The sequence below is a fragment of the Brachyistius frenatus genome, unplaced genomic scaffold (genome assembly GCF_029030835.1).
Source record: "Brachyistius frenatus isolate BFR_SWC_R1_liver_20210118 unplaced genomic scaffold, ASM2903083v1 Contig_1, whole genome shotgun sequence".
Lineage (NCBI taxonomy): Eukaryota > Metazoa > Chordata > Actinopteri > Embiotocidae > Brachyistius > Brachyistius frenatus.
The window spans coordinates 1,637,501-1,656,502 of record NW_027210600.1 but is presented as its reverse complement, the minus strand read 5'-3'; the positions used below and the strand labels follow the sequence as shown (position 1 = coordinate 1,656,502).

At 42.0% G+C, this 19,002-nt stretch overlaps 2 protein-coding genes across 2 annotated transcripts in view; one reads left to right on the top strand and one right to left on the bottom strand.

Annotated features, from left to right (window-relative positions):
- The first annotated feature begins 402 nt into the window (after positions 1-402).
- wdfy1 (WD repeat and FYVE domain containing 1) lies at positions 403-18,657 on the top strand. The gene is made up of 12 exons (XM_069696985.1): positions 403-628; positions 2,098-2,165; positions 2,276-2,349; positions 2,551-2,605; positions 7,706-7,856; positions 7,933-8,045; positions 11,682-11,808; positions 13,786-13,891; positions 14,058-14,159; positions 14,247-14,377; positions 14,558-14,666; positions 15,220-18,657. Exons 1-12 carry the CDS (start codon positions 492-494, stop codon positions 15,277-15,279), a joined length of 1,233 nt encoding a protein of 410 aa, XP_069553086.1. The 5' UTR covers positions 403-491; the 3' UTR covers positions 15,280-18,657.
- Positions 18,658-18,715: 58 nt separating this feature from the next.
- dhrs12la (dehydrogenase/reductase 12-like a) overlaps positions 18,716-19,002 on the bottom strand; it is a 9,699-nt gene continuing 9,412 nt past the window's right edge. Inside the window, exon 10 of the mRNA XM_069697698.1 lies at positions 18,716-19,002. This exon is cut by the window's right edge and continues 609 nt beyond it. The gene's annotated coding sequence lies outside the window, so the exon portion shown is untranslated.

Sequence of the window (19,002 nt, the reverse complement as noted above, 5' to 3'; positions counted from 1 at the left end):
ATTTAAGAAATGTGACATAAACTATATTATACAGACGACACAGATATACCTTCCGCTGAGACCTGGATGCTACAGTCTCCCTCAGATAACCATGTCTCAGTGATAATAAAAAAAATAAAATAATCATGGCATAAAAAAAGACTTATTATTGAGAGATCTGATATTTAAAAGACCAAAGTTTGCCAGATTGCTGTTATTTGCAGATAGTAAGGGATGTCGCAGAGGAATCCAATTATTATCATTATCAGCAGCGCATATAACAATTATAAACCCTGCTCGGTGAGTTTTCAGGTCGACGCGTGCACGTGAGGAACCATTTCATCCCCGGTGTGCGCGCTCACGTTCCCTCCGGTTGTTTCCGGTCTGAATTCGTCGGGCGCGTTCCCGCCGTCGTTACGGTAATCCTGACAGCGGCTCCGGGTGTCAGCTGATCCTCCTTCAGTGAGGAGGAAAACCAGCTGAAGGAAAACAACCGCTGGCTCGTTCAAACCATGGCTGCGGAGATCCACTCGAGGCCCCAGACCGCCAGGCCGGTTCTTCTCAACAAGATCGAGGGACACTCGGACGCTGTCAACGCCGCCGTTTTGATCCCGAAGGAGGACGGAGTGATCACGGTCAGCGAGGACCGGTGAGCACCGAGCCCGGCTAACGGGTAGCAGAGCTAGCGGGCTCCGTCTATTTGCTGGTTATTAACGCTCGTAACACTCGGCGCGCTGCTTGGAGGAGGAGGAGGAGGAGGAGGAGGAAACGGGAGAGAAGGAGCAACCGGGCTCCTTTTTAAGGATGGTGGTTTTAGTTTGGCTGCTCCGAGGGAGATTTAACCTCCACACGAGGAGGGTGTGGAGGCTAGAAATTCACCACGAGTCCGCTCCGTTAAACATCCGCGAACAAACCGCCAGCTGTAACAGCAAAACGGAAACATAACGTTTTTATTTATTTATTTATTTTTATTTATTTTGTACTCTGTAGCTTATGAATTGAACGAGTCGTATTTTGATGTGGCGGTATTACAACATGTTGACTGAGCTCGGTGCCGCTCATAGTAAACATTACCCGAGATATCGACCTGCTGCCTTCAAGTGCTCATCGGATGTTTTTAAAGGTTGTAGTCGTCGCTGATCATCTTACATCTAAAGCTGTTCACTCAATGTTTAACTGGACGAAAACGATACAAATAAAGAAAGAAAGAAAATAAGTGCACTTTTAAATGGGTAATTCGTCTAATTTATAGGTTTCTTTATCGCTCGATTGGCACTTTGTGGAAGTGGCTGGCTTCTCTGGTCCCTGAACGTCACACCATAGGTAGCGTTTCATGGGAAATCTTTTTGTTGTGGCACTCTTGAGCGATTAACAAATCATATAAATGCAACCCGGAGGAGGCAGCAGCTGAATAATCTCAGCTGTGAAGGTGAGTCATCCCCTCCAGTGAAGAAGCCCCTTCAAAGTAAAAGGAACTGAGAAGAAGTGTGATGCAGTTTCTATCACTCGTTTCACCCTGTTGATATAAAAAGGAGAAGTTGTGAGGTAATGGTGCAGCAGGTTTCGAAATTAAACAGACGGTGCTTTTGATATTGTTTATGCTGAAACAAAACAAAAAGGATGGAGGAAGCTTATTTTAAATGCACTTGGACTGAAAACATGACGGCACACTTGTTAATTCATTTCTTATGTTAATTTGAAAGGGTGGGGGCCTACATCTTGTACCATGAATCGCCATGTAATCTCACAGACGGAAAGAATATTGATGAGATGCGTATCAAAAGTGGTTTGCAGTAAAGGCCAGAAGGACAGTTTGAGAAGTGGTTCGGTGTTGAATCAGCACTTCTGAAATGTGGTTTCATCTGTGATGCTGCTTTATGAACAGAGTCCAGTCTGAAGACGATATAAAGGCTTGTGGTTTCCATCATGAGAAATGGGTTTTAGTCTGAAGTATGAAGGTATTTTTTAACTGGATATTTTCCATTCAGAAGTTCCATAGGAAAAGTGTCATTTTTACACGAGATATATAATGAATAGACTACAGGATGACCCTTGAGTGGCTCTTGCAAGTAACCAGACATTAAAGAGAGCTTTGAATGATGAGTTTTTCTTCCTCAGAACCATCCGGGTGTGGCTGAAGAGAGACAGCGGTCAGTACTGGCCGAGCATCTACCACACAGTCTCCTGTAAGTACGACTGCCTCGCATCTGTGGGGAAATTAAATTGTGAATATGTGTGCACATGCTTGTTTGCAGCCGTGTCCCGGCTCATGACGAACATCCTCTTTCTCCTGTAGCTCCGTGCTCCTGCATGTCGTACCACCATGACAGCAGACGCATCTTCATAGGCCAGGACAATGGAGCTGTTGTGGTGAGTGAAGCCAGCTCAAACAAATGGCTTCATAATTGACACTCTTTTGGTTGTTTAAACACTCTTGCCGGGAAAAACAAACAGACTCCTCTAATCTCCATAGCTGCTTGAAATTTGGATATTTGGCTTCCTCCAAACACCTGCAGGGGAAGGAGTGTCGTTTGATTTGAAACTATTTTCTTTGTGTGTTTTGCCTCGTAGGAGTTTCTCATCTCTGAAGATTTCAACAAGATGAACCACGTCAAAACGTATCCAGGTGAGGCTGTGACAAGTGAAATACAACAAATCAAGTTCTATATGATTGGATAAATATTATGATGCGAAGGAAATAAATACAGCAGTCAGTGAAAATGCACTGACTCGGTTGGCTTCAGTCATTGGTGGTACGTCGATCCCAGTTATTGTGTTGAATTGAAAGGCTCAGTGAGGTCTGATCTGTGCATGTGAGTGAACGTGTCTCCTGAGTGTCAGTAGTGTTGGAGATGTGGCCCCTCCCTGCCTCGGAGACTCCTCAAGGACAGGTGTAAATGTTAAACTGTTAAAAGTGATCAGACTGAGCAGCAGACTTTGCATCAACAAAAAAAAAAAAATTAAAATGTTCCTTTAACTGTGGCAAGGCAAGTTTATTTGTATAGCACATTTCAACAACAAGGCAATTCGAAGGGCTTCACATAAAACCATTAAAAGCATCAAAACATCAGGCAAAGGAAAAGCAAATTGCAAAACAATTAAAAACATTGATCGAAACATTAAAAACAGCCATTAAAACATTAAACAAGCTAAAAATAGAATAAAAGTTGCAGTGCAGTTTAAGAAATAAAATGCAGTAATAAAATGGGGAAATGCAGGAAATTGATCAACATCCTTGAGTCTGGTTCAACTGAAGGCAGCAAACAGAAAAGTCTTCAATCTTGATATGAAGCAGCTGAGAGTCTCAGCAGACCTGCAGCTTTCTGGGAGTCAATTCTTTGTTGGACAGGAAGCCAGTGTAAAGACTTCAGAACTGGAGTGATGTGATCCATTTTCTTGGTCTCAGTGAGGACTCGAGCTGCAGCGTTCTGAATCAGCTGCAGTTTTCTGATTGACTTTTTACAGAGACCTGTGAACACACCGTTACAGTAGTCGAGTCTACTGAAGATGAATGCATGGACAAGTTTTTCCAAATCCTGTTGAGACATAAGTCCTCTAATCCTTGATGTATTCTTCAGGTGATAGTAGGCTGATTTTGTAATTGTCTTGATATGGCTGTTCAGATTGAGGTCTGAATCCATAACTACACCTAGATTTCTGGCTTGGTTTGTGGTTTTTAACATCAGTGATTGAAGCTGAGCTCTGACTTTCAATCGTTCTTCCTTGGCCCCAAAAACAATTACTTCTGTTTTATCTTTGTTTAATTGAAGAACATTTTGGCACATCCAGTTGTTGATTTGTTCAATGCATTTACAACCCTTGTATGGGATTATAGTCCCCTGGCGATATAGTTATGTAGATTTGTGTGTCGTCTGCATAATTATGACAACACACTTTGTTTCTTTCCATAATCTGAGCCAGTGGAAGCATGTAGATGTTGAACAGAAGAGGCCCCAGAATTGAACCTTGGGGAACACCACATGTCATTTTAGTCTCTGATGTGTAATTATCTACAGACACAAAGTATTCTCGGTCCTTCAAGTAGGATTCAAACCAGTTTAGTGCTGTGCCAGAGAGTCCCACTCAGATTTTTAGTCTGCCTAGTAGTATGTCATGATTGACCGTGTCAAATGCAGCACTGAGATCCAGTAATACTAAGACTGAAGTTCTGCCACTGTCTGTGTTTAAGTGGATGTCATTGACAACCTTAACAAGAACAGTTTCAGTACTGTGGTGCTGTCAAAAGCCTGACTGGAAGACATCAAAACACTTATTTACGGCCAAGAAGTTATTCATATTTTTGGAGCTCGGCAGCTACTGACACTGGAGGGTTCATTAGCCTGTCAAGGCTGTGGTTAAAGTGATAAGTGTGGTTAAAGTGATGAGTGATAAAGTCGAGTGTTTTTTTTTTCTAGATGTAGTTGCACCGGTGGTAGTGTTTGGTCTGGTTTTAGGACATACTGATTGGTTTAAATGGCTCCAATAGTTTCCAAATTAAACTAAACTAAACTGGTCTGTTCCCAGTAGGATTTAGGACTGCAATAAATTGGCTAAGGAATGTACTGTCACCCATTCAGTGAACATCACCATGTCACCTTTTGAACCTCAATGGAGGTGATACCAAAAATAGTACCAGGTCCGTCCACAACTTTTGTTTAAAGGAGAAGTAGAGTTGAGCTGAGTCGGTACTGGCAGTAAAAAAGGGGCATGTCCCTCCTCATGAAACATTTGTAAAGCTGAATATCGATATTTTCAGTAGTGTATTGCTTCCATCCATGTTTGCTGGCTGACACTCTTGTTCTTCCTCTCTTTTGTTGGCACATTGTTGTGTGTCTTTGTGCTGAGTGATCAGTTTCAGTGGAATAGTCAGAAACAGGTGGCAGGACTGCATTGCTACACATAGAAACCTCATCTGGCCTGTGAAAGGAGTCCAGCAGGTTCTGGCCATTTCACACAGTGGAAAATGACTTTGCTGCCTATGAATGTTCAAATGTAAAAAAAAAGAAAAGAAAGCCAAAACAGAGCAAAAAGCAGTGACTTTTCTGGCTGTTTTTATTTTTTAAACCCTGCTCGTACAAGAATTAACAACATTTTTAGACTTTAGTGTTTGTTATAATCATCTATTTTTTATTATTTAAGCCTTCATCTGTTTTGAAAATCATAAACAGAGATATCCAGTATAATTAGAGCTATTTTACACTACAGTAAAAAAAAAAGAAGAAGAATATATCGACCAATTTATTAAATATTTAATGAATATTTTGATTGGAAAACCAACAATCTTTGGTGAACCAAGTGTTCTGAAGCATTTATATATTCCTGACATTTGTAACAAACATAACAGCTGGAAGATCAGTTGATGATTCAGCCAGTTGTAGTTGTTGTGATTGTGGATAAACTGGAACAGGAACAGCCGATGAGGGCTCTCCGTGTTAGACCCATAAAACACTATGAAACTCCAAAGATTATCTTTTAAAGTGGATTTAAATAGAAGATATTTGGGTAAATTCCCTCTTTATGACATTATATTTATTCATATTGTCACGATGCTACAGTCCAAGCAGCACTCATTACATCTTAATTTCCTCTCCCGTCATGTTGGCACCGTTGCTCGGGAACACAACAAAGATCTTGTGACTGTACCAGCAGCGATTTAGCCAACCAAACTGGAAAAGCTTCAGGGACAAATAGCCGGCCTGTTGCTGGAGAGGACAAAACACCACATGTCACCAGTGTAATGCTCAATCTGCTTTCTAGCACTTGTGGCAAAATCAAGCAGCTGAGCCTGAACTGTGGAAACACGACTCAGTCAGATCAAGCAGGCGCTGTACACTTCAAACACATGCGCACTTTAACATGCTCATTTGCCTTTTGGCAGTCAGTGTTACTCAATATCGATTTTTTTTTTTTTTTCTAGTGGTCCAACGCAGCTTCATATATTCAGCCTGATTTCAAATTGTTACGATGGAGATGATCCCAGAGAAAGTTTTCCTCTCTGGAGGTCGGATGAATTACTTGGCGAAATCTGTGCTGCATTATTATGTGAACATGTTGATGCGGACGAGCAATGTCATTTACAAACACTGAAACTAGACTCATTCTATCAGGCACCAAGGAAAGCAACAGGTTACAGACTTGAGTAAAGCCGATGGATTAAGGGGATAAAAGGGTTCCTGTGGTGCGTGTTTATACTTACAGGAAAACGGAGCAGTGGCACAGACAGAAAATATCAAAGTGTCCGCCTCAGTGTTCTGAGCGATGACCCCTGGTTGAGTCTTGTGGAAGTGAAATGCAAGAGGTAAAAAAAAAGAAAGAATATTCTCATCGATCGTGTGCACTTGAATGAGACACACCTGGCGTTAACATCTGTCCTGGCTGATCCCGTCACAAGTGGTCAACTAAAAGTACTCGTGTGATCTGATCTACTCGGACCACATTCGGAGGCGTCTGGGATGCATATGCCCACATTCTCTCAGCAGCGTGAATGCAAGTGCATCACGGGCCAGATCGAAGGACCACCTGCTCAACTGATGTCCTTTGAATAATACATAGAAATATTGAATGCTGCTCCCGATGCCACGTTTCTGTGTTCGTCTCTGACTCGGTGCTTCCGCGTGTTGCAGTCACGTTACAGCAGCTTTGTCAGTTTTGGATGTTTTTTTGTTGTTTTTTTTGTCCTCAAACAGTTTTTACACCTGAAAATTCCCGCCTGCTCTTCTTTTATTTTTTTGTTCCAAAAAAGAAAATCCTGCGTGATTCAGCCGAGTGCAGCTGAGCTGTACAGAAAGTAGGATAGTTTTAGCTGTCTGTTTACCTGGCAGTCATTTTAGCCTATTTTTTAATTCTCACTTTTAAGTAGTTTTGAAGTTTAACAAAATTACATGCTTTTGCTGTGATTAATGACAAATGGACACAAACTGATTTGATATATTTTTTGGGGGGGGACATGTAACAGTTTCAAATCAAAGCTGACACATAAATATGTTATATAAGTCATAGCTCAATATGTAATGTGCAAGCAGCCACTCAGAGAATTATCACGCCACTCAGCAGTTCCTCTCGGCTCTATGGAGCCTTTTAGTGTCTTTAAGCTCACGATTTTGGTTTTTGGGCTCGCAACTTTGCTGTGGTTAGTTCCCTCTTATCAACCATGCTTCCATCACCACAGAAAGCTGTTTTTTTTTTTTTTTTTTAATGTAAAAAGGTCTAAAAATCCACAGGACACTTCCTTTCCAGCACTGAACAGCCAGCAAAAATTTTTTTACAGATTAGATGATGAACATTTATCAGTTATGTAGACCAACTTTCCTCAATGGCTGATGGAGACCAAAGTGGAGGGTAAAGTGTTTACAGTTTGTTACACTGCCCGCTAGTGGCCAAAGAAATCTGCTAATGCCGCTTTAAACGTAAGCATTTAGCCAGAGATCTAAACAAAGCACTGCCTGAAAGGTGTTCAATCACTGCACTCAGTAAAATGAGATGCTGACTGCAGAAATTGGTCACCTGAAGATGGACCATTAGGACCGATTAGGAGTGCAAATCCTTTGAAGGGATTTTCCTGTCTTAGTCTGGATTACAGCGACACTAAGCAGAGCCTCTGATAAGATCAGCACATGGAAGGAGCAGATTCGTCTTAGATGGTGCTCATCCATGACAGAGTAGATCTTACTTGATGTTCATCCAATATGTGCCTGTTTCACTCTTGGTCTGTGTGTGTTTTCTGCAGCCCACCAGAACCGTGTGTCGGATATGGTGTTCTCCCTGGAGAGCGAGTGGGTGGTGAGCACTGGCCACGACAAGAGCGTGAGCTGGATGTGCACTCAGAGCGGCAGCATGCTGGGGAGACACTACTTCACCGCCTGGGCCTCCTGCCTACAGTATCCTTCATTCAGTAACCGTAGGAAGCAGCAACACGTCGAGCGAGTCCCGTTCAAGCCCTGACTCCCCGCTCAGATACGATCAGGAGACGCAGCACGCCTTCGTTGGTGACTACTCAGGACAGATCACTCTGCTGAAACTGGAGAAGCAGACGTACTCCACCATCACTACCCTGAAGGGGCACGAAGGTAAAAACACACGCGCTTGCCTACATACTCTGCACACCTGCATGTAAGGTAACGCAGCTTTCAGCCACATTGTGTAGGTGAGTCTCAGGGAAGCTGCACACACTTGCACACAAAAGCCGACCGCTGATGGTGAAGATGTGACAGTAAATGATAGATGACCCAGATTCTTCCACATGAATTCATTATGCAGGAAAATGATGAACCAGTTGAATCCAGTATTGAGTCCAATATGATGACAAAATGCTCCTTTTTTTTCACTAAAAGGTTTTAACTGTTTTTCAACAACAACAAAAAAGAAGCATTTTACATATTAAAAAAAAATGCCTATATATGTTTTAAGAGGATGATGGAAAGAAAAAGATTGTCTCTTCTTGTTTGCATTGCGGCTCCGGAAAGTCTCCTGTCAAGCAGGCTCCGAAAAATGTCTTTTGTTTCTCTCTTACTTGCAAGTGATTCCTTTTTGTTTTACTTTCCGCATCTAATTGACAACTCCCACTGTGTCCTTATCTTGTGACCTGCAACCAACTCAGTATTACCATACGAAAGCAGATACAAAGGGAATGGGGGTGACTGTTAATTGTTTGTCACACTGTATAAAGCTGCCCTAGGAGGAGTGACATTGAGCAATGCTGGACATCCTTCTTTGAGGGTGCATGTATTTGCTCCTTCTTGCAAGAATAAATGTCCGATATGTTTGATTTTGAACCAAGCCTCTGAGTAATTTTTCTAACAGAGGAAAAACAGTAACAGTACGAGTCAGAGTTAAAGGACTTATTGCACAATCATCCGCCATGTTTATAATTTATATCACTGGCAACCTTTTCTCAATTATTGCAAGGAGTGCTGCTATTTATACATGCATTAATTTTTCTACCTTCCAGGGTCTCACTGGTTTCAGTTTATTTTAACAATCAAAATCAACTTGTATCTTATTGACACGTGTCTTAGGAGTTAAAATTGTGAAGTGATCTGTGATTATTTCCTGCTGCTGCATTCAGATGCTCACGTGAAAATCTGACAAGAGCCGTTCAGCTGTCACATGACATTGCATTGACAGTGGAGTTAATTTCTTATGGCTGACAGAACAAACCTTTGCATACCAAAAATTATACATTACCATAGTTTTAATTTTCTCAAGTTATGGTCAAGATGGAAAAGTTTGAAACATTTTTCATTTTCACACCAAACCGTTATTTGGGTCTCTGTACTCATGACTGGGTAAAAATACGGTCAAAGAAGAGTTCTGTTCAGAACAATGGTGTTGAGTAGCAACAGTAAACATGAAGAAAATGAGGACGTGTTGATTCTGTGCTTAATTTGTTTCTTTTCTCGCTTAAAAATAACAAAAAGAACCAATAAGAGTGTCAATTGCTCAATAAGCAATATCAAAAAATGAACAGTAGTAGAATGGGCCCACACTGTTTTATTATGTTCATCGTTCAGGTCAGTTTTGGATGATGATGATGATGATGATGATGATGATGATGATGATGATGATGATGATGGAAAATGCCATCTGACTTGCCGCTCTAGAAGTTCCAGTAACTGCTTGTTGTGGTTGAGATCCGGCAGCTGTGCTGTTTTCACGCTCATCAAGCTGCTCAGTGGCCATTGAGAAAATTAATTGTGAAAAACTCTGTCATCGAGATAAAAATCTGTAATCAGAGGATAAATACATGACTCAGATGAGGCGTGTTTCCAGGGGTTGAGTGTCCTTTGAGCTGAGCCAGGAAACTAGATAGCACAATAAAACTGAGCCACATGACAATCTCCTCTGGTGAAAGTAGCCTAATTTTACCACAGCCATATTCCCGACAGGTTAGCCAGATGTTATGGACGTGTTAGGGCGCCTTCCTACTTAACAAACTTTTAGAAAATGTAAAACAATTACAAACCCTCCCACTCTGACTTTAAACTTCGTAGCTCTCTCTTTGATCTGCAGATGTGCTTTGGTGCTCATGATTATACATATCAATTTGACAGATGGTTATACATATTAATGATTGTGGTGCTGAGCTCAAGCTGTGCACAAGCACCAAATATTTAATGGAAATCATGATCAATCAAAATTTGAAAACAGTACAAAAAGGTCAGATTCATGCCAGCGTCACATTTCCTCTAGTTGGTGTTCAACTTCAACATCTTGCAGGAATAAGAAATAAGGTCCATGAACGTATTAAAAGTGTTGTGGTTTGTGTGGCCTTTAATTGGTGCAGTAAAATACTGATAAATGCAATATTTTTTTCTGAAGGGTTCATTACAAGAATAGTCAACAGCAACATGACTTAGATTTCCCTAAATGTCTGAGAAGAGTTAGATGATGACCTAAATGGTCATTATGAGGCTACAGCTAGCAGCCAGTTCGCTTGGATTAGCATAGTTTAACACAGGGACTGGAAGGCAGAGGGAAACAGCTGTCTGACGGTAACTCCACTGTTGGCACACTGAAAGCTCCCTAATTGACTTGTTAAATCTCAGTTGTTTAATTCATAGTAAAAGTATGAAGGTGAAGCACACAAGAACAAGTGTGTGTGTGTGTGTGTGTGTGTGTGTGTGTGTGTGTGCACGCGGGCGTGTGGGTGTGTGTGCGTCCCACAGGCTGTTGTTGTTCATCATACGACTGCTGTGAGCCTTCAAAAGCCTTTTTTAGTTCTGTTTTTATTTTTAGTGCTGAAGGTTTCATGCAGGAGTATTGACATGCTTCTTCGCCCCCAGCAAGCAGAGAATAGTGTTTGTTCTTGTAAATATAACTTCTAAGTCAATATAACAGAATGAGGTGGATAGCGCGGGTGTTTTTTTTGTTGGTTTTTTTTTTTTTTTTGGGGGGGGGGGGGGGGCTTGAATTACACTCTGTTGTTTTCAGGCACCTTACAACACTTGTTAGGAACAATAAACACAACTGCTTTAATTTAGCGAGTAGGTTAACTAACAAGAAGCTGTCTAACAATTTTTTTTTTACTCTAGTTTTGAAGGCTTGCTGTTAGCAGCTGTTATTAATAGACATTTTAGAAATACAACTAATTTAAAAAAAAACAAATTTCAATTTCCATTAAATAATAAAGTTTTGACTGGTGCACTTCTAATTACAACATGTCGGTGCATCCCCTTCTTCTTCTGTGGTTTAATGGCACATGAGTGGAGAATTAGCGCCCCCATAGAACATAGTTCATTTAGATCATTGGTACCTGTCATTGACAGTAATTTCTTCATTCATTTCAATAACAGGCTTTGTATATTTGTTGTTCATGTCATATTTGCCCTGTGTAAGTGTTGATGAAGCCTAAAGGGCAAACACAAATTATATTCATATATTCTAATGTTCAATCTACATAAGGTGTATCATTTAACTATGATTAAGCTTATATCGTAATAGCGGCATAAAATGAACAGAAAAAGACAATTAAATTGTTAATGACAATTACTTGGATGACAATTACTCATAAGTTAAGATTTCTTGATTATGGCAGCCCTTAATTGTATTCAGCTCCAGATTTAAGGTGTTTGATTGGAGCTGCCTGCAGTTCTTCCAGCAGGCACCGGGTGGCGCCATCAGCTCAGGCCATAGCAGGGTCTCTCAGCAGGTTCTCGGCAGCACACGCTATGATGTGACGATAACGGCGTTTCTTGTCTCTCCAGGTAGTATAGCAACCCTGTGGTGGGACCCGGTCCAGAGGCTACTCTTCTCGGGGGCCGCCGACCACAGCGTCATCATGTGGGACATCGGAGGCCGCAAAGGACGGACGCTGCTGCTGCAGGGACATCAGTGAGTTCTTGAGTGTCGTCTACATAAATGCACGAGTGCCAAATTTGCTTGCAGTCCGATTTGGTCTGTGTTCAGGAAGCTTAAAAGACAGTTAGTGAATGGGAATATAGTTGTGACCCAGATTCTTCTAAAAAGTAATAAAACATTTTTTTTTTTTAAATCCTTATTTTTATTATTTACTTTTGCCACAGTGTCTGTGAACACTATCTTCTATAACTCATCTCCACACACTCTTGTCAAAGGCAGGTCTCAGTGGTGTCAGTAGCAGCTCTCCCCAGACACTGACTGACACCGTTTTTATCTCCTCTCCTCCATCTCCATATATATTGCACCACCTCCCAGGTACAGGAGTTATCAACTAAGCCCATGTGCACTGATGCGTGTCAGTCCAAGCCTCCATAGATCCGGTTGCACCAGAGCAGGATTTACAGACGATTGTTTCTCAAGACACCAATAAAAATTAGGGTACTAATGCGCTCTGTAGCTTTGACAGCTCTTCCTTGGTGTTCTTGTTCTTCCCCGTTTCTATTTCTCTCCATTTTACTTAATGTGTTTAAGTGTAGACTGAATTTTATGTGGTCAGAAATGTACAGGGGAAATGAGCAAAAATGTCAAATGTGCTGATTGCATATATGTGTGTGAGTGGGTGCGAGCCCATTGAAAAACACTGGAAAAGAAATGTCAGCATTGAGTTTAAATTTGAACATAAGTGAGTTTATTTGCATTCTTGTGTTGTCCTACTCGACTTATAGTTGTCTTCATGCATGTGGTGCTTTATGTGGCTACTAGCAGGCCATCAAAACCTCAAAACCAGCTGACAGATACAGCTATCACTGTACAGCTTGTAAAGATACTAAGTTTTTCTAGACATGAACAGACTCAAAATTAGGATTAATTAGGATTAATTTTGGGGGTGGTTTGTCTCCACCTGGTGAATGTACGCCCAACACATAATCTCCTTTTGGCTCTGTTTTGGTCTCCACCTGCCCTTGAGGGAAGTTTTGGCCTTTTTAGCTGAAGACTGCTTTGTTCACCAGCTCATTGCTCATTTTGTTGAACTGCTATTCAGTGCTGGGCAGGTAGTGCACTGTGGGGTTTTACCTGTTTCACTGAAAACACCTGCCTGCAGCTGCCGGGCTCCGCCCACCTACGGTATGACTCCGCCCACCTACTGTATGACTCCGCCCACCTACGGTATGACTCTGGGCTTCAGTCTTCGCTGTGATGATAATCTGGAAACCCTGCTCACGTTAAGGTTTCGCTCAGCCCACTCTGAAGGGCCGACCAATCAGCGACAACAGCAGCAGCGGTGGTTTAGCAAAAAGAAGCAAAAGAAATTCAAGCCGGAGCAAAAAAAAAAAAAAAGCTCTACATATTTGAATTTACTCTACAAAGTCTGCAACGACCATTTGCCCACAATACGTTGCGCTCCGCTCAGATTGGAGGAAGGACTGTTGTTTTAATCTTGATGTGTTTCGGTGCACAACACACATCATAAGCTGTTGTAAGCTGATTGGTTAAAGGCTGCTACAGTCGGCTCAAAATCAACCCGAGATCTGCGAACGTTAGGATGCAACGACGAAACAATCCTCAGTGGACGATGTCCGTTGTGAATACAGAAATATTGATTTCAGCAGCTTTAAAATAAAAACAGTTTTATGTCCCAATAACAATCCCTGTTTTGGTTTTCACTAACGCTCAAGAAAAACAAAAATCTGTCTCCTCCTTCCTCCTGTGTGCTTCACAGTCTTCACCAGCCAGTTGCTCTCTCCGTCTGCTGTTTGGTTCTGGACGGGAAGTGAACAGTCTATTAATCAGAGTTGTTTCTTACTGAAAATGGTTGCGCCCGGACTTCTGTAAGAGCTGCTTTGACTAAACCACGTAAAAAGTTTGCCCCTGAAATAAGGAAACATTCCGATGAAGAAGACTAAAAATGACCTTGTTTAGATTGTGATCATGTCTTCTGCATCCTCTCAGTGAGCGCGTCCAGGCGCTGCGTTACCTCCAGTTGACGAGGCAGCTGCTGTCGTGTTCGGCTGACGGAGGCATCGCCGTGTGGAACATGGACACGCAGAGAGAAGAGGTTTGTATCACGAGTACACGGCGACACAAATGTTTTACAAACCAGTTGTGGTTTTTTTTTTGTCTTAGTTCTTGTTTGAATCGGAAGCTAATGTTTGCAGCCCTTGTTGCCTTGGAGATGTAACTTCGTGTGTGACCGTAGCTTTGAACTGTGCGTGTCTCTGCAGGCGCCTCAGTGGTTAGACAGCGACTCTTGTCAGAAGTGTGAGCAGCCTTTCTTCTGGAACATCAAGCAGATGTGGGACACCAAGACCCTCGGGCTCAGACAGGTACGAGAGTCTGACCGGCATCCTTGGCTGTTGTGAGTCCCTCGTCAGGTGCTCGTGCTGATGTCTGGGTGTGTTTCCTGTGTGCAGCATCACTGCAGGAAGTGCGGAAAGGCTGTGTGCGGCAAATGTAGCTCCAAGCGCTCCACGTTTCCAATCATGGGCTTCGAGTTCCCCGTGCGGGTGTGTGATGCCTGCTTTGACACCATCAAAGAAGAAGAGTGAGTAACTATAAACTTTGTAATATTTGGTGACATCATACGCCTGTTTTCAAAGGACAGAGGGCGGCTCTGATGAAATGCTGTCATTGTGTGTGTGTGTGTGTGTGTGTGTGTGTGTGTGTGTGTGTGTGTGTGTGTGTGTGTGTGTGTGTGTGTGTGTGTGTGTGTGCGTGCGCGCAGTCGAACAGCGCTGGCCACGTTCCACGAGGGGAAACACAACATCGCCCACATGAACATGGACCCGTCCAGAGGCCTGATGGTCACTTGTGGAAGCGACCGCATTGTTAAGGTCAACAACAGTTCTTTGATAGCAGATAATTCATGCGTGTGATCAGGCCGTGTCGAACACAAAGCCTCTGAGGCAAACCAGAGCAAAGCAAAACTAATCAGAGCACTTTGACTTCTGTCAAGCTGGTGTTATCAGTTATCATGTTTCTTGTGAGAAATCAGGGTGTCTGAAAAACCTCCAAACCTTTAACCAAAGGCTTAAAATAGTAACTGTCCTGTATTAAAAAACAGCAGGTAGTTACTGTTGTGACACACTCATTTGGTCCATTTGTTTATATTAGCTCAAATCACAACACTCAATATTTCATCTTTCATGCTGTGCAAAATTGGAAATTTTTAAAGAAAATATTCAAGTGTCGATGCTGATCTGCCTCCTTGTAGATCTACTTTTCAATCCCCTCTTTAATTGCCACTATTTTCACATGTTTTCAGTCACTGGTTAAACTAAACTGGTGTAAATTATCATTGAAAATTAAAACTGTTGCTTCCACTATTATCATTTCTTGTAATGCAGAAGCTCTTCTGTCCTTCTTATTGGCTGTTTGTCTCCACAGATCTGGGACATGACACAGGTGGTTGGCTGTAGCTTAGCAACAGGCTTCTCCCCACGCTGATTTGCCCAGCCCACTACAAGGTACCCCCCTTTTTTTTTGCCCCCACATACTCTGCCCACTCTTCCGGTGTCATGGAAACCACTCTGTACAGTACATCTCCCCACCACGCCTGGGATCTTCAGCTACAAGCAGGCCCCGCTCTCTCTCTCTGTGTGTGTGTGTGTGTGTGTGTGTGTGTGTGTGTGTGTGTGTGTGTGTGTGTGTGTGTGTGTGTGTGTGTGTGTGTGTGTGTGTGTGTGTGTGTGTGTGTGTGTGTGTGTGTACACATCTCTTTTGCTTGTCATTACAATTTCCCCTCTAATTTCACTACCTGTCAGTCTCACATCGGAGTGTGTTTGACTGATTTTTGCTCTGATCAGAACCAACCTGAAGCACAATGACGTGTGTGTGTGTGTGTGTGTGTGTGTGTGTGTACATGTGTGCATGTATTGTAATGGTTTCTCCTATGGGAGGAATTGTATTGATATTGGTGTTTACATACAATATATCTGAGGCTTCTTTTGACAAAGGTCATTTTTTTTATTGCCCTTGCACTGTAAAGTTCAGTTTCACTATAACGCTGACCTGCCATCCCTGTAAACAACAACAAAAAAACAACAACACCCTCCTCTCCTGCTTCTCAGTGTCGCCCACTAACTCAGTCACTGTACAACAGCCTAATCACGTGTATATACCCTGCATCATGTCTATAGTACATATGCTTGAAATGACGGTTCTCTTTCTGATTTCTTTCTCTCTTTCACTAGTTGGCCTTAAATCACTCTCAGGAGGTTTTACATCCGTAGGTTGTCAGTAGGCGGAGGTCCCATGATGTCACTCGTAACCATTAATAATGTGTAATCACCCGGGCGCGGTAAGAGGATCAATAGTTGAAGGGAATCTCTTGAGATCTGAAGCAGCTGTCAGATGTTTGCATGACCCAGCTGCCGCCTCGGTGTCCCAGGTGAGACACGGCAAAGTTAGTTGCCATAGTAACAAGCGCTGACAGTGGCAACATCCTCGTGGAGTTACCGTTCAAGATGCGATTACCGTGTCCATTTCAGCTTTGTGGGTTGAACTTTACGCTCGTAGAAACAAGTTTGAAAAACAGCACGGCACCACTTCTTAGATTTGTACGACTCTCTTTAGAAAACCTCAGCAAATATTGCGTGTTTTTGAGGTGCAAAATTGGATTTCCGGTCCCCAGAGAGGATCCTCGGTCATGGACAGGTTCTCCAAATAAAAAAATAAAAAATGTAGCACTAAACGCTGGATGTTGACGCGTCTCCAGCTGAGTCGGGGGTCCGATCATGGCTGCATGTGTCCCCTCATGAGCCTTAAAGAGAGCAGGTGACACCCACAAAGCCTTTTCAGTGGTTCAGCAGTGCTCATTCACTCACAAGAACACTGGATGTCTCGTTTCTCTTCACCCCGTTTCATATTCGGCCCTCAGTTGTCCCCCTCCCCCACTAACACACATCTTTGCATCACACTCATAACGCTCTCAGCACAGCACTGAATTGCACAATTTGTGGTCTTTGTCTTTTGGATTTAACCAAACTTTTTTTTGTTGTTTTTTTTTTTTTTTGTAACTTCACACGTGGGAGAGATGATAGCTGGATTCGATGTAGCGTCCTTGTAAATAGTGGCTAATATCCTCTAACGTTAGACTAACGCTTGCCTTATTGTAAGTGGAAAAATGAGCATTATAATGTCTGAATTCATGATCTCAAAATGTAGTCACATTCCAGGTTTTTTTTGGATCATTTAGTGTATATTTATAGTAAAGTATTTATCTATTATCACCGTAAATGGTCGTTTACTTTTCTTCGTGCCCATCCAGTAGTCTTTATTTTCTTGTGATGACAAACTAGAACATGTTAAACACTCTTTTTATGAAGCACATGCAAACTCGGTAAGGTTGAGATGAACTGCGGCGTCGCATCACGTCGTACTTACATGCCGACATGAACGGAGATCGATCAGTTTAGTGACAGCAGTGGTCGTCGTAGAATTATTTAGATGTCACACGTCATCCTACTTGGGGTCAGACTGAAAACTAAAACTAATTGTATTTGTTAGTAGCCAATAAATGACACTAATGTTTTTAATTGTTTAGATTTGACCGTAAACGTTGTGTCATTTGCCTCTAAAAACAGAGAGGACACAGAAGCTCTGGGATAAAACATGCCTTAAATTTGTATATGAACATAAATGAAATCAATGCTGCATTAATTACTTTCATTTTGACACTATTCTGTAGCCAAACAAGCTGAAAACACAGAATTGGCATGTAATCACTTTATAGAGTTGTTATGGTGAAAGTGTTATCAAGAAATCATCTATTTACTCTCCATTATTGAGATGAAGACATGAATTGGTGCAGCTTTAAATACGCTACAAAACTAAAAACAATGACAAGTGTGAGATATTAAAGCTGCAGCAGCTAATTAGTATCGTCATGATTTTTTGCCTTTTGGTCACCCGAATGAAACGCCAACAACACTCAGATCTTCTTACCTCCACAAGACTGCAGCTCCGTAGCTGCTAAATGCTTGGATATGCTGTCCCTCGCGTTGAGCCCGAAGTGGCCTCTCAAACCAAAACCAAACACTTTAAAACTTAAATGGCTCCTTTCAGTTGAAGACCAGCAGAGTCTTGGGCCTCATTTACAAAACACAGTCATTTTATCCATCGCTAATGTAATAATATTGATTGGCGCAGCTTTGAAATCTATTTACAGACTGAACTTTCAGAATTAGGCGACTTAAACAGGCTGAAAACAGTCGACACTGTCAGTCCTCCCCCAAGTATCATCAACATGTCACCAAGCGTCATCAGGGATCTACAGGGTTTACGGCCATGCTACTGTACAATCAGGAGTCACAACTCTCCTTTCCTATTTCCGTGAAGTGCACATGGAAGCGTCCTCCACTCATTACTTATCGCGCGTTAGCGACAGGCAGATGGACGAGATGTTAGAGGAACGATAGACGGCAGGAACAGCTAACCAGATAGATGTTCAGATTGTCTCCCAGTCCTGGGAAGTAAATAGTTTATTTCCTTTTTGAATTATTAGACGGAATAATTACTTAATTTTGTTTTTGTCATCTTTAGTTCAACAAACACTCGAATGGATGTTGATGAGAGGCCACAAACATTTCCCGCAACACCACGGCCCGTAATCTCAAACTGTAAATCGATTTGTGACTGTTTTCTCTTCAAACTGCTTGTAAAAGGACTCTTGCTTTTTCCAACAGGATGGAGATCATCTCCAAATATCTGTATTTTTAAATCCTTTTGTTGACCATACAGTACTGACTTCCGTCTCCCTGTGCCCTCAGACCAGAGCCCAGAGAGAAAAAAAATGATGCTTAATAAAGATATTTGATATGTTTACTTGATTGTTTGTTTGTGTTTCCAGGAGAACGGTAGCTGCACAACAAGACCCAACACGATCAGTAATTTTCTTTATTCAAGCATTTGCAAGATCAACTCGAGCCGGAGTCGGTCAGTAAAAGGCCTTTTACAAAGGTGCTGGGCAGATGTCAGATCGACTTTATGGCACATGTCAAGTGATGCTGCTGTGTTGTGTATTTAAGGCACACGGCTCATGGAGAGAAAACTACATCTGCAGTCTGAGTTCAACCTGCACGCAACAGGAAGTGGACTACAATACAGCAAATACATGTTACTCAGATATTAAATGCTCAGTGTGAGTCATCAAAACACAAGCGTGATGTT